Source organism: Lygodium microphyllum, chromosome 23 (genome assembly GCF_053477565.2).
Source record: "Lygodium microphyllum isolate KBCC chromosome 23, Lygodium_microphyllum_v1.1.10, whole genome shotgun sequence".
Lineage (NCBI taxonomy): Eukaryota > Viridiplantae > Streptophyta > Polypodiopsida > Schizaeales > Lygodiaceae > Lygodium > Lygodium microphyllum.
The window spans coordinates 72,747,342-72,769,761 of record NC_141157.1 but is presented as its reverse complement, the minus strand read 5'-3'; the positions used below and the strand labels follow the sequence as shown (position 1 = coordinate 72,769,761).

The 22,420-nt window shown below is 40.2% G+C and overlaps 1 protein-coding gene across 5 annotated transcripts in view; it reads right to left on the bottom strand.

The window, feature by feature from the left end:
* LOC148016329 (SNF2 domain-containing protein / helicase domain-containing protein / HNH endonuclease domain-containing protein) overlaps window positions 1–6,905 on the bottom strand; it is a 184,994-nt gene extending 178,089 nt beyond the window's left edge. For all 5 annotated transcript variants that reach the window (XR_015688020.1, XR_015688021.1, XR_015688022.1 and 2 more), the window contains exons 1-2: window positions 6,240–6,905; window positions 5,025–5,402 (exon numbers count right to left, since the gene is read on the bottom strand). Coding sequence is in view for 1 of the 5 variants with exons in the window: in XM_087663656.1 (XP_087519782.1) it covers window positions 5,025–5,402; window positions 6,240–6,746 (885 nt within the window). In the remaining 4 variants the exon portion in view is untranslated. The remainder of the gene's footprint in view (window positions 1–5,024; window positions 5,403–6,239) is intronic.
* Window positions 6,906–22,420: the final 15,515 nt, after the last annotated feature.

Genomic DNA, 22,420 nt, shown 5'->3' with positions numbered 1-22,420 from the left:
CTCCTGGAGATCGTCACAATGCCAGCAGCAATCTTCTCCCACTTATTTTCCAGTACAGTGGCTTCCACAACCTATGAATCTACAGTCTGCTCCATCGAGAGACAGTGCTTGTTTAATACTGTCTCATCGTCACTCCGCTCCTTTGAGAGACAGTGGCTGCTCGACTCCTTCCTCTTCTTTGGCTACCCAGTCCGCTCCACTAAGAGACAGCGACTATTGCCCACCTCTTGCTCATTCTGAGCCCCACCCTTCCCCACCCTCGACTACTCAAGTTCGAGAGGCTACCTTTGGGAGCTCTTCGGCACCCCAAATACGTTCTTCGGCACGACCAGCGGCACTTCCTTCGTCATCAGACATTTCGGAGTCCGTGATCCATGAGTTTTTGGATTCCCTATCTACTTTAGAGGGGGATTCAAAGGGAGATATTATTTCTTTGCACTCAGAGGGGGCATCTACTTTTTCTTCGACTTCAGCGGGGACCCCTCCACCTCCCACCTCATAGGGGGAACCTACTCCACATGAAGTTCTTCACCCATCCTCTATTGATACCCAGGATCTTCAGGTACCACCTAGATCGGGACCTCGGAGGTTCAGCCACGACTTGGTAACGAGGCCTTCGTATTCCTTCCAGCATGGATGCACGAAGCTAGTGACTTCTCTCCCGAGGTTGTGTTTCGGGTTCTCCAGTTCACTCTGTCTACTGGTCTTTAATGCAGGTTCCCTTTCCGGTGGAAATTTTGGATCTTAGGGATCCTCCACATCTTCTTCCTCCTCTTCTTCTTACCTTGGTCACTTGGTCAGCATGGAGCCAACTCCCGTGATCGAGTACGGGCATATCCTTATGATTCTCAACACCACACAAAATCCGACATTCCTCCTATGCATTGCATATTTTCATCATCTTTGTATAGGGCGCTTAGGCAAGTGAACAAATTCCCCACAAGAGACACTATCCAAGTGGCACCTGCTGCATGCGCATTCTTCAACATGTAGCATTGCATCTCCACCTCGCTCTTCTCTTGTTCCCCTTTTTGGGCCTGAGAGGGGGTGTTGAGAAACCCTTCACCCATAGTTTGCGTTTTTGCGTTTCTACGTTTTACATTTAGGGTTTGTGTTTAGGGTTTGCAACCCCAAAAATGGGCGCCATCCTAGACTCTGACTATGCCTATTTATAGGCCACTCTCTTATTCATTCCTTACGGCTGATTCATTCAGTCCGTCACCTCTTCTCTCCAGCCTCTCCACTACCCTCACACCCCTTCAAGAGGACATTGTGATTCATGGTTCGTGGTTGTCTTCATCATCCTCCTTGTGCTACGGCACCCTTGTTCCCTTCTATCACATTCACTCCGTGATTCAAATCTTCATCATTCCATTCATCAGAGTTTCTTCTCTCTTCTCTTCTCTTCTCTTCTCTTCTCTTCTCTTCTCTTCTCTTCTCTTCTCTTCTCTTCTCCATGTTTGCCGAGTTCACTCCGTGTTCCTCCCCGCCAACCCTACTATCTCGTTGATACGTCATCTTTTGATACCTTCAAGGGCAGATGAAGCACCAAGACCACTTCGAATTGGGAAAAGCACAACTCCCAATGTTGCCTTCAAAAATAGATACAGCCACTAGTACGTTACTTGATGGAAAATATAGCACAAGCAACCTTCAAGGAGAGACCAATGGTTAGAATAGCAAGGGAATACAGCTTCTTCAAGTACCTAAGATAGGCCATTACCTCATGGATAGCAAGCCCAACTAAAATATAGGAGATAAGAAGAGCAAAAGTTATTCGTTGTCACAAACAAGATGGATAGAGAGGTGAAGCACCAAGACCACCTCGAATTGGAAAAAACACAACTACCAATGTTGCCTTCAGAAATAGATACAACCACTAGAACGTTACTTGATGGAAAATGTAGCACAAGCAACCTTCAAGGAGCGACCAACAGTTAGAATAGCAAGGAAATGCAACTTCTTCAGGTGCCTAAGATAGGCCATTACCTCATGAATAGTAAACCCAACTAAAATGCAGGAGATAAGAAGAGCAAAAGTCATTCATCGTCGCAAACAAGATGGATAGAGAGGTGAAAAGCACCAAGGGAATACAGCTTCTTCAAGTGCCTAAGATAGGCCATTACCTCATGGATAGCAAGCCCAACTAAAATATAGGAGATAAGAAGAGCAAAAGTTATTCGTTGTCACAAACAAGATGGATAGAGAGGTGAAGCACCAAGACCACCTCGAATTGGAAAAAACACAACTACCAATGTTGCCTTCAGAAATAGATACAACCACTAGAACGTTACTTGATGGAAAATGTAGCACAAGCAACCTTCAAGGAGCGACCAACAATTAGAATAGCAAGGAAATGCAACTTCTTCAGGTGCCTAAGATAGGCCATTACCTCATGAATAGTAAACCCAACTAAAATGCAGGAGATAAAAAGAGCAAAAGTCATTCATCGTCGCAAACAAGATGGATAGAGAGGTGAAAAGGAAAGAGAGGGGCAACTATAATAAGACGCAACTATAGGGATAGTAGAAGTGGCTGGCAACGAAGAGACAACAACTCCAATGTAGATGAAGAGTTAATACCATGTGAGAGGCGGCAGCAAAAGAAAAATACTATGAGCCAAAAGAAACAATAAAGAGCAATGAAAAGACAACTCAATAGAATACTACATAAAAACCGAATACAATGATTAGCCACTCAACGTGCTACATTGTGTAGCTGCAATAAGGGTGCTAGACGTGTTAAGGCACAAAGAGTGAATGACCAATTGGCAAGTGTGTCTACAAGTAGGCAAAAAATCCTAAAATACTTTCACATGGCATAACTCTAAAGAAATCCAACAAAAATTCTTGGATGGCATAATCCTTAAAAAATCCTTAAATACTCTTAGATAGCAATAACCCTAGAGAAACCCGAAAAAATACTCTCAAGTGGCGTATCCCCAAAGAAATCCAAACAATTACTCTTGGGTGGAGTCCAAGGCCGAAAAGATAGACATGGATTAAAAAAGAAAAAGACAAAGAATAACAAGGCCAAAAGTGATCAAAATGAGTGGACCCAAACAAAGCTACTAACGTCCCTTATCGACTCAGTGTCTGACTCACAACCAAGAGGTGACCATGACCAATGACCACTATCAAGAATGAGAGTGAGAGAAGGAACAGAGATTGAAATAGGCCCTCCAAAATAATCTAAAGGGCAGTAAACATCTACTAGTTTGCACATATGAAACAAATCAACAAATAAACCATAAGATTTATTGAAGATGAGAGCTAGAATGCTCTAGCATGGTAAATGACATACAATACGCCCCTTATGGTATTTCTTTATCATTATTCAAACATTGCAAAAATCACAATTGACTTGCTATCACAAACCAACACACTGCTAGGCTGATTCAAGAGCAAGGCACATGGCAATAAATGATGTTCTTTGTCCAATTTACCTTTAAATGTGACATTGAGGTGCAAACTTGGTCCCACACAACTGCACATTGCAACCAATATGTGGTACATGCAAATCTCAATTCCAAACTCATCTATCAGCTATATGAAGCCTCATCCCTATTTATACATCAATACCAATGCTTTGCCCTAGCCTTTGCAGACCCAATTCATTATCTAATTGAGTAAATTAAGACCAGCATTGCTGCCACAGCTAATCAACATCCAATTCACGTCAAAAAATAAAGAATCATTGCTACATCATTCCATTATCTCTTGCCTTGCATTTCTACTTTTGTCATACATTTGTTGCCAAAACAACTGCATCTCAATTTTACAAAGGTAGTGTTAGTGGTATACATTTCATGGGTGTTAGGCTATTAATTAGGCTTTGCATTGGCTGTTTTTATGGGCATCTAGGCAGCCCATTTAGGGGTAGCTAATTTATCTTGGGTCTTGTCCCGAAGTCTATATATATACTCCACTCCTCCATTCTTATCACATCAAATCACATCCACTTGGAGAGAGGGAGTCTAGAGATATTGCTAGTCACCACATTTTATTCACCTATGTGGTTGGTATGGTAAATCTTTTGTATCATGTTATGGATTCCAATGTCCATTCAGTCATTATTTGAGTTCTTGTGTTCTCAATTTTACCAAAGGAAGCTCAAACTGACCTTTGGAAATTATCTAGAGACTAGTTTTCATTCTTCTAGTGTTTAGCCTTTGTGATTCTTCCACTTCCGTTGATCATTCTCACATTATATCAGACGAACAATGTTGCTGATTTCGATATTTGTGCTGATGTTTCAAGTCTGCAATCTTTGCTTTTTGCTGCTCTCAGGCCTGTTTGCAACTGGGTGACCCGTCTACAAGTTGGACAACCTGATTCCTCCTGTTTCAGAGCTGCTACAATCTGTGTTTTACTGTCATGGAGCTGTCCCAAGCTATATTTCCCTCAGTCAGTCTGTTGCTTGATGTGGGAAACCTCAGTTCATTGTTGGACGACTTGTTTTCCAGCCTCAGCCTGCTGGTTATCCTGCATTTTCTACCATTTGCTCTCTGTTCGGGCTGTTTATGACTTCGCCAAGGCCATCTCAGCTATCGTCTACCTGTCTTGACCCTTATTTATATTGCATTTCCTTGCTGGACTGCTCTTGCATATGGCAACACATGCATTTACTGATCCAATTATATGCCCACTTAAGGAAATATTGTCCTATTTTAATCATGAGTTCTTACCATGTTGTCTAGTCTTGATTTAGGTTCCTACCAGGGTTCTCTTTAAATTTGCCACTACTGAACTTGTAGCGTCAAATCTTCCACTCTAATTAGGAACCCCATGCTTTTCTACCGCTTTGATTTGGAATCCTATGCTTTACTTATGACTTGATTGAAGACAAATAACATCTCATTTCCTCATAATGGTTAGATATTCTTCTCATATATGATTACTAGCAAACACTTGGAAAAAGGAATTTCTATTCTTTTTATCCTCAATTATTAACAACAGCTTTAATTTGTCAGATAATTTTGCAACTTCATAAAAGACAAGTTTCAACTAACGTTAGTAGAAAACCTGTATGGTTTTTCCAACTCCCATGTCATCTGCTATGAGACACCTTCCACCTCTCCTTAAACCATACTTTACACCATCCAACTGAAATGGCAACAATGTTGACTTCAGGTTGCAAGGTACGTGCTGCAAGAGGGTATCTACATCAGCATCTGAAATATGATTTGGCATAAATGGAACCCACTGTTGATGATCAGCTTGAGATCTCTTCTGATAAATTTTCAGAATGTTTGTCAATGTGCAATGGGGTATCTGATGTAAAATGACACGAGGTTTATTCCTCAGAACTTGAAGCACCTCATGGTAATCTTTTATATGGTATGAGACATTCTCTGATATGCTCTCATTGAGATCAGATTTGTTTAAGGACAACTGTTTCACCTGTGCATACAAACCAATTTGATATCGTGAGATCTTGACATACATAGCATAATTAAGCTATGTGAAAGCAGCACTTGTACAAGGATTATCGTTACTTTGAGCAAAACAGCTGATTATTGTCACTATGATATCCAGCTAAATTCCGTTTTGATTAATAAATTTATAGGCACCCAAACAAAATCAGATGGAAATGGAAGACTAGCATATGAAACAGAGTGTTTCGTCTATTAGATTGTGATGAGCCTCTGTTAGATGTTGGAAAGTGATATTCTAACTTCATATGGTGACATGGACAGTGAGGAAGAGAAGTTTAATGTCTGTGGTAAAGCAGGGGATCAAAAGATAGCAGGTTTATTTCTACATCTGTGGGAAAGATTACTAAGGAACGTTTCTATGGCAGCTTTGCACAGACATAAAGAGGGCAACACAGAATTCCACAAGCTAATCTGCTCAATCGTATTCCATGAAGTAAGGGTAGGCATAAGGACTTGCAAGAGAAAGAAGCCTAACATGCAGCACTCTGATCTGATGTGAAGACAGTAAATTGTGATAGAGCTTCTATGGCAATCGGCACACATAAGGAGGGCAGCTCAAAAAAATTACACAAAATGATATGCTCGATTATGCTCCATGGAGTCAAGGGAGGGCATGAGGACTTACTGGAGAAGCAAGCTTCTAATGAAATCTCCTGCAGCACTTTGATCTTATATAATACAGTAAACTGTTTCACACTGAAAAGTGTTGCTATAAGGGCTTGCGCCCATAAGCAGGCCAGCTCAACAAAACTACATAAAAATGCTCTGTTCCGTGAAGTCAAGGGTGGGCAAGAGGACTCACTTGAGAAAGCAGCCTTCTCACAACATCCCTTGCCTTACTCTGATCTGATACGGATACAGTAAACTGTTCCACACTGGAAAGCTCCAAAGACACCTCTACACGAGGCTCAGGCTTCTCTGGGCCAATTTTCTGGGTCTCTGTCTTGAGGCTCCATAAATTACTGTTGGAACAGGGGCGCAAGGCCCACGATCCCTGATCGATGCGAGGCTTCTTGGCGATAGGGTAGCGCATCTCTGCTTGCAAGACAAAGCTGGTGTGAGAGAGAGAGGAGGACCCACATGAGGGATTTGGTGGGTGCTGCAGCTGATGGTGAATTTGGGGGAGCTCTGCATTTGGTGGGCGATGCATTTGGAGGGGATGGCAGGAAGCAGGCAAGAGCCCGTGTGGCAGCTCATCTTCCCCTCTCGTTGGTGCCCCGAAATTTGTTGTATCGCCTTTCGCTCGACGGCGAGCCAGGGCTGCTGTCCTATTCTGTTCCATGCGCCTGCGCTGTTCCTCTGTGACCATACTTCCTGTGTCTGTCAAGTCCCTACGTCTTCTTCTGTTTTGGTTGATGATTTTGGCCTGAGCAAACAGAAATGCATTACGATGGATGATGGAACCCCGTTCAAATTTCACATGACCGTTAGTAGAAACTAGCCTGTAGTAGAAAAGTTGCGAGCAGCAACCAATTGTTAACCGCATGCAATAAGAAAATTTTGAGATGCCATCTTCTTTCCTCTCTCTCTCTCTCTCTCTCTCTCTCTCTCTCTCTCTCTCTGTGTGTCTCTCTCTATCTCAAAATTGGTGGAGATGACACCACAATCTTCCATGTCCTTGCACAGCCCAAGATCTCCAACATAGTACAAACCCTTGTTTTATAGAACCTAAGGTTGGTTGCACACCAAATGACGAATGCTCAAAACCTGCCCAAATTGCAATTTTGAAAACTAGGCATGGATATGGGTACAATGTTTTTCCACACGAAAAGAACATATTTTGCAAAAAAGTAAAAACTATATTTTTTTATCTTTTTGATTAATTACAAATGCAAAAACTACACCCTTGTCTGTCAATTTACACATTGGGTAGGGGTAGACTCCTTGTCCAAACTAGGCAAGGGAGACTCCCAATCCAAAAGTGGGTGGGGAGTTCACCTGTTTAGCAGGTAAATGACGAGTCATATCCTTTCTAATGTATAAAGAATTGCGAACACCCAACCCCTAAAGAAGTACTTTGATTGGTTAAGACTTGCAAAATGGGCCTCTACTATTTGGTGTGTAACTAGCCTAAGTTATCAACATACATGCAACGAATGATAATAACATTCAAATGTATATTGTACGAAATGAATGTAACAAACCACACTTTTGGTCTTTCTCAATCAACAGAAACAATGGCCAACAAAGTATGAATCAGCAAGTTTGACTACAACCCTTTTTTACCCTACCAACAAAGGATGTTCTCTATCGTGGTTGGATCACTTAAATAATGATACAGGAAACCACGCTTAGAGAAAAGAATAGAGAACAAAGAAATTAGAACATTGTTAGAGGGTCTAGTAGCTACATGGTATACTTTAGTATGAATCTGTGAGTTTGACTATGACCCTTTTTTACCCTACCAACAAAGGACGTTCTATCGTGGTTGGATCACTTCAATAATATTACAGGATACCATGCCTAGAGAAAAGAATAGAAAACAAGAGAAATCAGAACATTGTTGGAGGGTCTAGTAGCCACATGGTATACTTTAGTAACCAAAATTTGTAAAAGAAAAGAATATCCTTAAATAATCTTTGGTGAGACATTTAGGGAACTAGAATATTATACAATCAACATTAAAACACTTGAGAAAACGCAAACAACTTCCTGGAGAAATAATAGCATAGTTTGCAATCAAATTCAATCAAATTATTACACAGGTAGAATTGACAATGTTGGTGTCCATGAAATGATTTTTTAAATGGCCTCAATTGCATACAAATGTAGGGTGAAGTGTACAAGATCAGGGACCACAAACACTACATGAGGCTATGCAAATAACTTAGAGAATAGAAGGTGCCATAGAAGATGTAGACATTCACACATAAAAATCAAAATACAAATGATGTTTGATGGGCCAACCCCCATGGATATTGATGTCCAAAATATCAAAGAGTAAACAAAAGGACCGTACCAAATAGGGATGCTTAAGGAAGACCAAATTGGTTTTATCGTAACAACAATGGACATGTGAAGAAGTACTGCAATCCAACAAAACACATAAGCGACTAGCTATTGGGGCTCAATGATTCACAAATTCAAGCCTTAAGCATACATATTAAAAAAATCAACCATTTCCTTTAACTCTAGCATGCTAATTGGTTGAGATTACAACAAGTATCACTTAACTTTAGAGAAGAGGCATTAGAATTACCAAATGCACCATTACTACCGTTTGTAACCCTTCCAACTAAAGATCATTCTTAGCAAATGCTAGTTGAAGACATATCCATTCAACAAAGGCAAAGGGAAGTTATGAGGCTACTTCAATAATGTCCAAATCTATTACCAACATTTGAGAAACAATATGCTTTACATGAATTATAGACCACTGAATAAGGTCACAATTAGGAATCTATATCCTCTTTCATGACTGGATGTTCCATTAGATCAGTTGGGACAATCAAATTATTCAGCATCCATGGATTTGGCATTACTATAGACAAATTCCACTTAACCCCAAAGATGCTCAAAAAACAACATTTAGAATCCCAATGGTACTCTTCTAGTTTAAGGCTATGCCACTTGAATTAACTAATCCACCTAGTACATTTCAGAGACTAGGAGATAATTTGTATCACGATCTTGTAGAAAAAAGAGTGTTGGTAATCTACTTGGATGCACTTATACATATGAAAAAAAAATGGGAGGAGCATTTGGAAGTACCGCAAGAGTCTTCAGATTGCTAGAGAAATACAACTTAAATATACAATACCAAAAAATGCACACGGGGTGCCACAAATGTGAAATTTCTAGGAGACTTTATTTCAATTGAAGGGATTAAGGTGGAACCAACCAAAATTCAAAAATTATACAACTCCCAAATAGTCAAATAATTACAACGGTTTCTTGGCCCCATGGCAAGTTCTCTCAAATTCATTCTCAATGCAACAATAATTAGTTATCATTTGCAACGGCTACTAAACAAAGGGATGAAGTAACAATGAACACAGGAATGTAATAAAACATTTGAATAATTAAAGGATTTAATAACTCAATCTTTTTGCAAAAGCCTACTTTTGCAAAACCATTTTAATTGAGAGACAAACACATCAGACTTAGGGTTAAGAGTATTTCTATTGCTAAATAAACAAACTAATGATTCTCAACCAATTTACTGCATTGCTCAAGGAGTAACAAATGTTGAAGAAAATTATTCACTAATAGAAAAGAAGCTATTAGCTATAAATAACATCCTCTTGAAATATTAATGAGGTGGATTCTCACAAAGCAATAATATAACTTTCAATTGAGACATTGTAAAGATAGTACTCTAGTTGCACAACTCATGACTAGTTGCATGTGTGCACGCATGCTACACTAATTACAATGTGTTTCATGTTGTGGTGAGCAAATTATTATATGGAGTTATATGGATTAAATATTTAGAGTGGAGTGCAATTGGTGCATAAGAATTAATTACTTTTTGGTGCTTTATTAGCATGGACTCTCACGTGGAGATATTATATACACACTCTTACAATTTATTTATTTGGACATAACATTTATGCAAGGCCTAAAGGGTTAGATTATCTTTGTAAATAATATGATATATTTATCAATTCACGATTAGTAATTAAAAGGCTAAACGCACAATATTTAAGCAAAGGAAGCAAGAAGCCCAAAAAGGATGATTTGTCAATGTATTTTCTATCATGCATTCTTTGTCACTAATTTCTCTCTTCTTATTGAACCAATCACTGATATTTGACCAACATATCAAATGGGCATCTTTCATTCAAAATTTTCACCCAATGATCCAATACCAACTTGGACATGCTAATGTGGTTACAGATGCATTGAGTTGTAGACCTGATGAAAAGGTTCCATTACATTATTTTCTTGGTTTTGATAAAATTAAACAAATGTTTTTAATCATATTTTCACTATTAAAGTCAAAACTTTGATACATGACTCCTACATTCAAACTGTGATTTTTTTACTGCATAGCAAAGATTTCAAATACTAACACCTCTGTTTTCTATCATTATATTTATATATATCAATGGATTCTTATATTATCAAAGAAAACTACATATTGTAGCATCTTTTAGAAACATTGAAATGAACGAAATGCATGCATCAAATTACATGGGATATAGAGGGATTTAATGTACCATAGCTGCATGTAAGAAATATATTAACTGGCATGCTATTGCTAAGTTTGTGTCTAAGTGCGTTATTTATCAGTGTATTAAATGACATCATGGTAAATCTTATGGATTACTTATACGTTTATGTATATGTAGTGTACCATCTAATTGCTTGTGCTAGTCGAAAGTTGGGCAAATAAAAAATTAACTACACCTATATGGAGAAGTTGTGCCTTGTGATGGTATTTGTAACCAAAAAGTTCAAGCACTATATTCTTTATGAGAATGTGGTTTTTTATATGAAGGTGGAAGGCCTTCGATTGTTGCTAAACAAGTTACACCCACCTAATCATTTAGCAAAGTGGTTAATCACTTTGCAAGAGTGTGATTATGAGATTAAGAGCAAGCCACTGAAGAGCTACATGGCATTGTAGAATGTCTTATGGATTTCAAAGAACCAAAAGAGGTCTTGGCTGAAGGAAGTGACATGGAAACATTGTTTAAGATTGATACAGTGTCTATTCCCTTAAGCATCACACATTGGTGATAGATATCATCAACACCCTACCGATATAGTGTTCCTACAATCAGGGAAAATTTCAATGCCTGCTCTTTAATTTTCCTCTTCTCAGATTTTGATAGAGTAGCTCCAGTCTCTCTTGTAGATAGATAATGCGTTACCATTTATCTTGGAGGAGTGCTATGACTTTGCTTGTGGGGGACACTTTGTTGGGCGGTTGACGGCATAGAAGGCTTTAAGAACTAGATATTGGTAGCCATCCATCTTCTAGGATTCATTTGAGTATATTAAGAGATGTGATACATGTCAAAGACATGACAGTAGAGAGAATAGGAAGCATCCACTTACTCCGTTATTGCTCGCATTCTGCACTTGTACCAGCCATTGTGCCCCCTTCGAGAGCTCCTCCTGGTGGGAGGAAGGGTCCACCGCTGGTACCCGGACGTGGACGACAACGCGGTCGTCGTCATGGCCCTGCAGGACCTCCGCCTGCCACCCCACCGCGAGCCTGTCAAGGAAGGTGCCATATCCCGCGCCGTCGAGTGGATCACCTCCATGCAGTGCAAGACCGGTGGGTGGGGCGCCTTCGACGAGAACAACGACCAGGACTGTGGCTCAACTCCACCCCCTACGGTGACCTCAAGGCCATGATCGACCCCAACACCTCCGACGTTACGGCCCGGGTGCTCGAGATGGTCGGCCGCATGAAGCCGTGCGAGCAGTATTGCACATGCTTGCCCCTCCTCGACTCCATCAACAGAGGCATGGCTTATCTCAGGAAAGAGCAAGAGCTCGAAGGTTGCTGGTTCGGCTGATGGGGTGTGAACTACATCTACGGCACCTGCGGGGTGATGGTGGCGTTGTCCCTGCAGTGTGCAGTGGCGAGTACTGTCAGTGTAGTAATACAAGGGTGGCTAGGCGGAGGCGCCTTTACCCCCAACAGATATGGCCTCCTTTTCTCACACTCGATCCTCCAATGGAGATATGTTAGAATTTTCTATGGTGGAAAAGAAGGTAAAGTGAGAATAATGAGGTATTCTTGTGCACTTAGGTCAAGATGGATTTGGATGGAGCTTGTCCGATTAGAGATAGATCTGATACCATGTTGAAAAGTAGAGTGAGAGCCAAGAGAATTTTTCACAAGAGGGAGAGAGAGCTCAAGTGCAAGAAGTAAATCTTGCTTAATAAGTTTCTCCCAAGTACAACTGGTACCCTAGAAATTTATTGCTGGTCTTCCCATGATGTCTACACATAAAGACATGAAAAAAACTATAGTGGATAGATTCAGTAAATAAGCTTCTTTGTTATGTGTAAATAGATATTGACCGTACCACAAGTTACTAAATTTCTTATCACAAATTTCTAAAAGTAATACTTTCTGATTGTGATGGTAGATTTTGCAATCATTTTTTGTTAGCATTGTTTAAATATCTAGGTATTAAGATGGACTTTACCTTAGCTTTCTACCTCAAAAGCACTATTTAAATATCTAGGTTTTAAGATGGGGACTCTACCATAGCTTTTTACCTCGAAAGAAATGGCCAAACCAAAGCAACCAATAGTACTATCCTTGGCCTTCTTAGATTCTATACAATTAACCAATCAAATAATTGGAAATAATACTTACCTATCCTATAGCTTGCTTATAATAATACTTTAAATTTTGCTACTAGTGGAGCACCTATTGAAGTTGTCTATGACATGAAATTACAATTTTCTATGATTGCCATAGCTATCGATGTTCTAGATGTGCAAATACTTCAGCTAATGGTATGAAAATTCTAAAGGGAGTGATTGATAAGATTAAGTAATCACAATTGAGATGTATAGCCCAAGCAAACGAGAAACATAATGCTAATATATTCAAAGAAGATGATTTACACTAAACATATGGGACCTATATCAATATTTCTAATGACAAGTTTGGTCTATGGATAAATTTCTCCTATCATCGCTAAAAACCTTAATAAAATCACCACCATAGAATCGTCACTATTTGCTTTTGCATAGTGATGCTAATAGAAATTGTTACAACAAGCACCCACAAAAAAAGATGACAAGGTTGCCATCCTTCTAGCCACATGGGCTAAGAGCAATATTCTGCCACATTGCATTGAAAATCAATCATAATATTAAATTTAAAAGACTCTACATCACTCAATAGATTGTAAACATGTTATCAATAGATTGTAAACCTCATCTCGACACAAGGATCATCAAAGGGGCTCACCAACATAACCAAACATCAATCCAAATTAGATAAGATACAATAAGAATTATAAATTTGCAATATGATCAAAAGAGACATGACATATGAGACCACTATACACATAGAGCTTATTGATGAGTGCAATCATTTCGTGTCTTTCCACATATCTTGTTTCGAGGCTCATAGGATTTTGATTTATGATAGGCTACTATAGCAAATAAGATAATTTAGTATTGTTAGAATTAAACTAGTACTAGAAGTGACATAAAAAATAAGAAAGCATTCATAACAAATACAAAACTTACAAAATCTTTCAGGTAGGCTCTCTGGCCATCACTCCTAAGGTGATGCACAACTCTCGCTTCTAACCATACCTTCGTTGCCTCTTGCTACTATCACCATCACTTGAAGTTGCAGTGGCCTTTTATTCAAGTTTCCTTCAATCCTCCCAGTCGAGCCACTTGAGCTTTATTGTGACACTCTTTATTGCCTTTCATGCATTTGATTGTTTATGGGGCATATATGTGTATGTTTTCTCCATCATCCACATTGTGAAGAAATGATTAGCGGTGGTTGAAGGTACCTTATACAAAAACACTATCACATAGTCCTTGGTATTCTTTGGTATGTTTTCCCATTTATCCAATACATTGTCCTGAAAGATTTAGTGGCACAACTCATATATGCATGCCATGAGTCTCTTTCCCTCATCGTTTATATGTATAGCACCAATTGACATCTCCACGAAGTACTAATAGTTTTGTGGGGTAGGTCTAGTATGTGTCCACTCCCACTTGGAAGCACATTGCTAAGCATAACCAAGAGATCCTTGTACATTTTGTGTACCTATAGGAATGGCACTTGCAAGAGTATCACCCATAAATAGCTAAGGAAATCTAAGTGTAGGAAGAGTTGCTATGCTTATGGGTGTAGCCTATATGGGTAATAGGCATCCACTTGATTGATAGGAGGGGACTTGTAATTATGCACTACTCTCATGGAATTCTTGGATTTATTTTTAAATATTTTTTAAAGTGGGGATGACACTTTCCATCACCATATCTGTCACCACTAGGCAAGATCAAGTATTGAGTCTTACCAAACTAATATGAGGGCAATAAGGACCTGGCAAGGATTGCGATTGTCATCTCACAGCTTACAAGAGAATAACTTGAAGAAGAAAAAGAAAAACATATTTATTTATTACAAAAGAATGAATTTTACCAATAAATTTCTTGATATAATACAAGAACTAGAGATTACTTTTTTTTTGTGAAGAAACAATTTATCCATTCATACATTTCTTGTATACTTAAAGAGTGCAAGAAGTATATTTAAGTAGGATACCCAACATGGGTCATACAATGGTATATAAGCCTCCTCTTTCAATTAGTTAGAGGACTCTCTATCATTGCTTTCATCTCAGGCTCCAAGACTGTGCTAATCCCTAAATTCTTCTCCAATGGAGTGCACCCTAGAGGAAGAACCTTCCAAAGGATGTGTCTGCTCGAGTGCTCTTTGCATAGTATGCCCACAAACTCTTCTTGTCTGGTGTAGGAGATCTATTGCTTACTATGTATCATCATCCCACTATGAAGCTTTTCATAGAGGGACATCACATTGCAGAAATATTACAATTAGAGCTTGTCTTCGCACCAAAATTAGTGCATATCTCTACACAATTTTCTCACCACTAACTTGTAATTTAAGATTTCTTGACCAATGATTTTTTATTGGAACTTGTTGTAGTGTCGTACATGCTCTGTGGACAACTAACGTTTTTGGCAAATTGCCCACTTGCACTAAGTGCATTAATATGGGATACAATTGAGATATGACTTTGGATCTCCAACATTGTGGTTGTCACATCATTGCTCATTTTTGCTACAATGTGGGCAATAGATCATCTGTGATGCCATGTTATACTCTCTCTCTCTCTCTCTCTCTCTCTCTCTCTATATATATATATATATATATATATACATACATATCCTTATCCCTCTCTCTTTCTACTCTCAATCTCCCCTCTTCCTCTCTCTATTTTCTAATATTTTTTAATTTTTTATCTCTCCCTCTCCCTCTCCCTATATCCATAACCCTTCCCCCCCTTCTCTCTCTCATATAAACTTAATGTACAAAGACAAGGAGGAAGAGGCTTACCTCAAGGCTAAAAAACGCATGTGTGCTCCCTTTAAGCTCTCCTTTGCAGTTTTTTTTTTTTCCTTTGCGATCTTCTTCTTCTCCCTTGTAGTCTCCTCTCTCTCTCTCTCTCTCTCTCTCTCTCTCTCTCTTCATATTTTCCTCTCATTCTCACACTCTCTCCTTGTAGTCTCCTCTCTCTCTCTCTCTCTCTCTCTCTCTCTCTCTCTCTCTCTCTCTCTCTCTCTCTCTCTCTCTCTCTCTCTCTCTCTCTCTCTCTCTCTCTATTTTCCTATTTTCCTCTCATTCTCACTCTCTCCTTCTCGATCACACCCTTTCTTCCTCTCTCCCTCTCAAGATCCAAATAATTTGTAGCAAAAAATATTGTGGACTATTTCGATGAATTTTCCCCATAGTAAGACATCATTAATAACATCGCTATTTGCACCGCTATATAGCAATACAATTAGAGACACAAATAGCGATGTTGAAAAAAAAAGTTGCTAATTTGCATCGCTATTATACCAATCCCATGTTGCACATCAAAACCAGAGTGGCTACTAACCAACTAAGGGGGATTAGGAATAAAAAATATAGAAATATAGATGGAGAAAGTGGAACTGGCACCAAGGGATAAAGGGATGGATAACCAAAATCATAAAAAGAATAAAGGGTTAAAGATGAAGATTTGGGCAATTTGACTAAATTGGATAAAAAAAGGGTTAGGAAATACACTAGAAAAGTGGAAAGGAGTGTGATAGACGGTGTAAAACAAGGAGGAGTAGGAGAGAAAAGACGATCGACAATAAATGGGCAAGGACATTTGAGGAGCACCTTCTTATGGTTGGAAAAGAAGAGGTAAAATAACATGGGGAGTCATTTTAAGTATGGTTAGATAAGAATCCAATCTGTGGGCCATTTGTTGATAATAAGCAAGGGAGATCATTGATGGACTAGAATAGAGCGGCAATTATAAGCTTCAAAGAAGGAGACATCAAAAGGGAATTGATTAGAAATATGAGCTAAAAGATCCTCTCTCAGTTGATTAGCAGTTTGTAATTGTGCAAGAGCTTTCAATTATCTGTAATTCAATACCAGAAATGCAATCGTGGAATGCAAAGACACCTCAAGACATGCATCCACTTTGGAAGAATACACTTGAAAAATCTCATCCATATGCAACTCCAAGTATTTGACATAAAGGATAGCTTGCAAGATGACATCCCCCACATATAGAAGACATATCCTCTTTATTTGGAATCAAGAGATCACCTTGAATATACATATAATACATTAGCATGGTGTCTGGTATAACTGAATCCACAAAAACCATTCCGGCAACTTCTGCTCTAAAAGATTTGTTGACCAAGCACCACTCCATCCATCCTCTAGAGGATGCAAATCTATTGTGGATAGTTGTATGTAAAATGCCAGCTTTTGTTGCTGATAATGCACAAAGAAAGAATAATTTGGCAAGATGTATTCCATAAACTGTTGTAAATAAGACCACAAAAGATCTATTCTAGACTGAAGTCTCTCCACTTTAGCTTGGAACAAAGGACACAAGGTTGCATTATGTTGAAGAGTAGTCAAATCTATAGCTGATAAAGATGGTACCAATGGTACTCTAGGACTTGGAGGAATGGAGCATAGCTAAGCCAATTGTTCTTTTAACTCCTAAATCTTGGTATTTTGATGCTCAACTATACAATTTGTTGGTTGTAACTCCATTGTTTGGGCATCAATTAAAGCTTTAAGCTCTTGGGTCTCCTGAAAAAGATGATCCTTATCCTAATTGACATTAGTCAATTGGGCTTGCAAAGAGGAAATTTTCACTTTTTGGGCTTCTAACATTCTAGTCCGTGACTCCATCTACTTGAAAAGATTTGGAAAAAGTTTCCTTAGCTGAGGCAAGCTTAGTGTTAGCCTTATGTAACTCCTCCTTGGAGTGTTGAATCTCCTCATGAAAAGAAGAGTGCAATTGCTGCTGAACACAAGCTATAATAGATATCTCTATGGAACTCTGAATATCCTTATGGAGGAAAGGAATGGAGTCTCCAGAAAATGGCGATGCAGAGAAGGATTTGGTATGTCCAAACTACCATCTCTATGTGCCCTAAATAAATTTGGAGATGTTAGGCGTGCAGGAAGGGTACCACTTGATGTAACATGGATCAACATTGGAGGAATGGAAGCATGAACTATTTCTGGCACATGCTTTAAGCTCTTCCTCTAAATGACCACAGGAGGAAGGAAGTCATGATCTTCAGGGATAGGTTCAGAATCTTCAATAGAAGAAGGGAGAACCATTGGAGGGTTTTCAGTCAGTGGTAGAATTTCCTTTACAAGGGCAAAGTATGTCAAAAAAATATACAAGTAAGGACCATATGTGACATTAGTTACATTACCCCTAGTCACTTGAATAAAGTGTTGATCCATTTTAGCATGGAGATACACAAGCCTACGTAGAGTGAAGGAGGGAGAAGCAACAAAAGGAAGAGCTGCTCAAAGAACTGCATGAGGCTAAGGCACAAAGAGATGTAGTGGTAGCCAAAAAACAAACAAAAATGAAAAACCAACTCCAAATGGCTCTTTTAGAGCGAGAACAACTAGCAAAGCAATTTGAATTGCCTCAAGCAATAGATGAGAGGAAACGGTCAAAATCTAGAAAGAGCAAGAACACATGGTCAAGATGTTATCTCTGTGCCAGAATCAAGGTGTAGAGAGAATGAGCGAAAAGGCCAGACCATGGGAGGAACAGACCGTTGGAAGACTCAAAGACCTTGCCAAATGCCTCACCTTGGTAGAAAGAGAACGAATCATGGCACTGGCAAGGGGAGAAGCAGCAGAGGCAAGTCTTGAGGTCCAACAATAGGCCATCTGAACACAGTCTTGCATATGACTCAAGCTGAGGGTGAAGATACCATGGAAGGGATAGGGAGGAAGCTAGAACTTACAAAATGAGTCCTGAGATATAGCCTCCATGGAAGAGTGCCAAAAGAGAGCACTAGCCTAAGCACAAAGCAACAATGATATTACTTGGGATAGGCTAGGCTCTCAATAAGACAAGTGAGAGAGCTAGAGGAGCTATGGTTTGATGAGCTAAAACAAATAGCTCAACCACCCATTGCAGCCCCAACAGAACCATCGAGCGAAGAAGGTCCAAATTTCAAACAAGACTAAAACAAAGAACAGTTGCAAGTGCCGAGCCCTGCGCAGCAGGTGCAACCTCAAGTGTGAGGAGGCCACCCCGAAGAGAGTCATGGAGAGAAAACACAGGCAAAGAGAGCAGGTAGAGCTGGCACAAAGGAGACTCCAAGCAAGGCTACGGCAAGTTCTTAAGGTCCAGGTCACACAAAGAGAGGAATACTATGCTGTAAACTGGGCCCAGGAACTGGCTGTTTGGGAGAAATGGGAAAAACAAAGACAACCCTTCGAGTTCTCCTTCCACTAACCTCATTCATTAGACAGAGTTCTATCTCTAAGGGTGGTGGAGCAAGTGATCAGGCTCATGCAAAGGCTGGGAAACAAGTAGACAGAAGAAAGAAGAAGACGCCTCACAAGGTGGCAAAGAGAGCTTGCAGATTATTGGAAAGACAAGGTTTGGGAGATTCCAAAGGCTGTCAATGGATATCAAGCCCAACCACAATGGCAGTGACATGTCTGGGACACCACCCTTGATGCTTGGATGGCCTTCTATGGTACCATACCAGATGAGCACAACTATCCTACCTACATGCCATATCCGAGGAGAATAGGAGTGGATTATAACCCAGATATGCATGGCAGGCACGACTTTCCAAGGATCTACAATGTGAATGCAGAAATGCTAGAGGAGTGCCTAATCTTCACTAAAAGTGGCAGGACATTCACCCATCCATTATGCACTTCCTCAACTAGTTCTCATCCTGCCCCGATCCTGCCTTTATTATCACATGTAATTATCTTGGGGTACTTAAGATTTTTCTCAAACAAAATCCCACAATGGAAGAGGCCTAACTCCCGCCACTCTTTTTTTATCTAATGCAAGTATTCCTAGCTACACAATGGCTTGTTGAATGATGAGGGCTGCGCTCTTGCCTTCTTTTTGCATGGCCATCCTAAAATATATGAATGATAGCTGCTTCACCAGGTGCAGCCACCCCTTCCTATCAATGACAACCTCTGAATGTACACATTAGCATAAAGAGCTATCTACAGAGTAGACCCTTCCATACCAAGTCCCTTAGGCCCTCTCGTAGTGTAGCCCTTGAAGAGCATAGGGAAGATGCCTAGCATACTCTCTCCCCATGTATTAAGTATCAAATAAAAAGAAAAAAAAAAGAAAGAAAAAAAAAGATAAAGCACAAGAAAAAGACGAAATGGGATTCTCATGCAGCATTAGAGTGCCATAGACACTACACCTAGGGGAAAATTATATTCCTAGCTGCTTTCCCCACTTCACACACTTAGGGCACATCAAGGGCATGACACACCTAGGGCTCTAGACATGTCTCCCTAAGTCACACCTCCAGCACCTCCCCTTGTACATGAATTGGGTCCTCAAGTGTGGGACAACACCGTGGGCTTTGCCTAAGGTTTGCCTAAGGTTTGTTGCCTAAGGTTTGAGCATAAACACCATGCACTGCACAGTGAGGTAGACACACCCCCATGTAGTGCACTTCCTTTTCCTTTTTCAGGTACATTTGACAACCCATGATCAACTACCAATATCAAAGGCCCCCACTACCCACTTCATTTATCCTCAGCCTCCACAAACTCTCATCCCTTTTATTATGATTCTTCTCCACGGCTAATCACCCCAAAGCCCCATCATTCATCTACATGGCAAACCTTCAACCACCTGAGCCCTCACCAACAAGTCCCAAGGGAGTGGTACTCAGCTAGGAGGGGGTAATGTTAACGCCAATGCAAAGAAAGCAAAGAAAATTAAAAAGATGTAGATAGAGTAGAAAAAGGCGGCCCAACAGAAAAAATAGGAGGAAAATAGCCAAAAGTGCAAAAAGCAAACTCAAAAGTCCGAGGCAAATGCAAAAGGGAAAAGACGCATTTTAAATATAAAAACTCACCCTAAACCTTATAAAAGAGCACCAAGCTCCCTCTTATGAAATTTATACATATAGATGAGCATGGGTGAAGGAACAATGGGAATAGCAAGGGAATAGGGAAAGAGAACCTAGGCTAAAATGGTCGGTCATGTAAAAAAGGGATTGGCGCCCAAAGAGGAGTAGGGCATACATAAAAAGTCAAAAAGTGAATGAAAAAGTTTATTATTGTGTGTGGCCAAAACTAGCTCTCTTCTTCTCTTCTTCTTCTTGTTCTTGCTTGTGCTTGTGCTTGAGAGAGGGAGTGTGAGGGACCGAATGTGTGAGGGTGAGGGACTGTGGAGGAGAAGCTCTCCACCTTCTCCTCTCTTCTTCTTCTCTTCTCTTCCATTCTCTTCTCTTGTCTCACATGCAGCAATGGAGCTTAGATCTTGGAGCTTGAGGATCGAGCTTGCACCTTTGGATCATGGAGCTACTAGAGAGCTTGTGGAAGGAGGCAACTCAATCAAGCATGGAGGTAAGCTCACTACACTCGTAGGTGTGAGAGCACACATGACTATGTGAGAGGTAGCCATTGCACTTAGCTTGAAACGCTTGAAACAATAAGTGGTCAATTAATCTTGATAGTCGATGAGAAGCTCCCACAAGTGTAAGTGCAAAAAAGATGCACATGAGGTAGTGCACAAGAGGATGTACACAAGGGTACACTAATGCACAAGTGCACGATGGTGTGCAAGGTGTGTGCACACAAGGGTGTGCACTAGGCCAAGTGTGGACAAGTTGAACTAGTGCACAATGACATGTGCACTTATGCAAGGGTACTAGTGTAGAGTGTTCCTAGATACAAATATAGTACTCTAGTGTGATAGTGCACTAATGTGATGATATGTCCCCAAGGCCCTATGCACACGATGCGCATGTTCATCAGTCTTTGTGTATGAAACTTTCGATTGTGTGTAAGAAGGTCTAGGTGCAAGATACTAAGTGTGTGATGGAGAACTTTTTGTGCACAAGAAGGGGCTAGGGTTGCCAATGTGTCTATAGTGGAGTGATGGGCAAAGGATGTTGTGCTAGGGTCTTGTGCATTAGGGAGTGTGCCAGGCCAAGTGTGGGTGCACTAGTACACATGTGCAAAATGTTGGGGTGCATGTGCATGTGTATGCATTGTGGTGCAATGGTGTTCGTGTGCACTAGTGCACATGAGAACTAGTGCAATGTGCAGGGAGGTGTGCATATGGGGGTGGAGTTAAATGTAAATCTATGAATAGAAAGTGATGAGTTAATGCAAAGAAAAAGTTCTAAGATTATGTGATCAAGTGGAGTAATCCAACTAAGTTGTCCCCCCAAACTGAATGTATTTAATATGCTACTCTTCCCTTGTTAGCTCCCTAGTGACCCTCCTTTGCATACAAGGAGGTTGTTAGAGGGGAGTGAGATAGAGTTTCAAGATAGTCCTTACTATCCCCTCTTAATGACGGTAAGATGGGCACAATAAATGCATACCTTATCTCTAGTATAGCTTTATCTCTCCTTGGATCTATGCTCTTGTAGTAGTGGCTCCACCTTTGGCCATTGTTGGTCCTCCTTTGATAGCATGGTGGCACTAAAATGGTAGAGCAGGTGGAGAAATAGGTGCAATGTGCCAAGAGTGTTTATGAAGGGGGAGAAGAGGATGACACAAGGTGTTGGTGGTGGTGATGTGGGGATGGAGGATGGAGATCATGATAGTAGGGCGGATAGGGTGGGAAGAGGGAGTATTTAGGGAGAGGGAGTGATGGCAGGGATGCTAGAGATGGTGGTTATCTATTGGGGGGTTGGAGGATGAAGATGGAGATGGAGATGGAAAGAAAATGAGTTGGGGATGATAATTCCATTGGTTAGACTTTATCACTCTTCTCACTCTTCCAAGTAATAAAGGGGTAAGGGAGTACT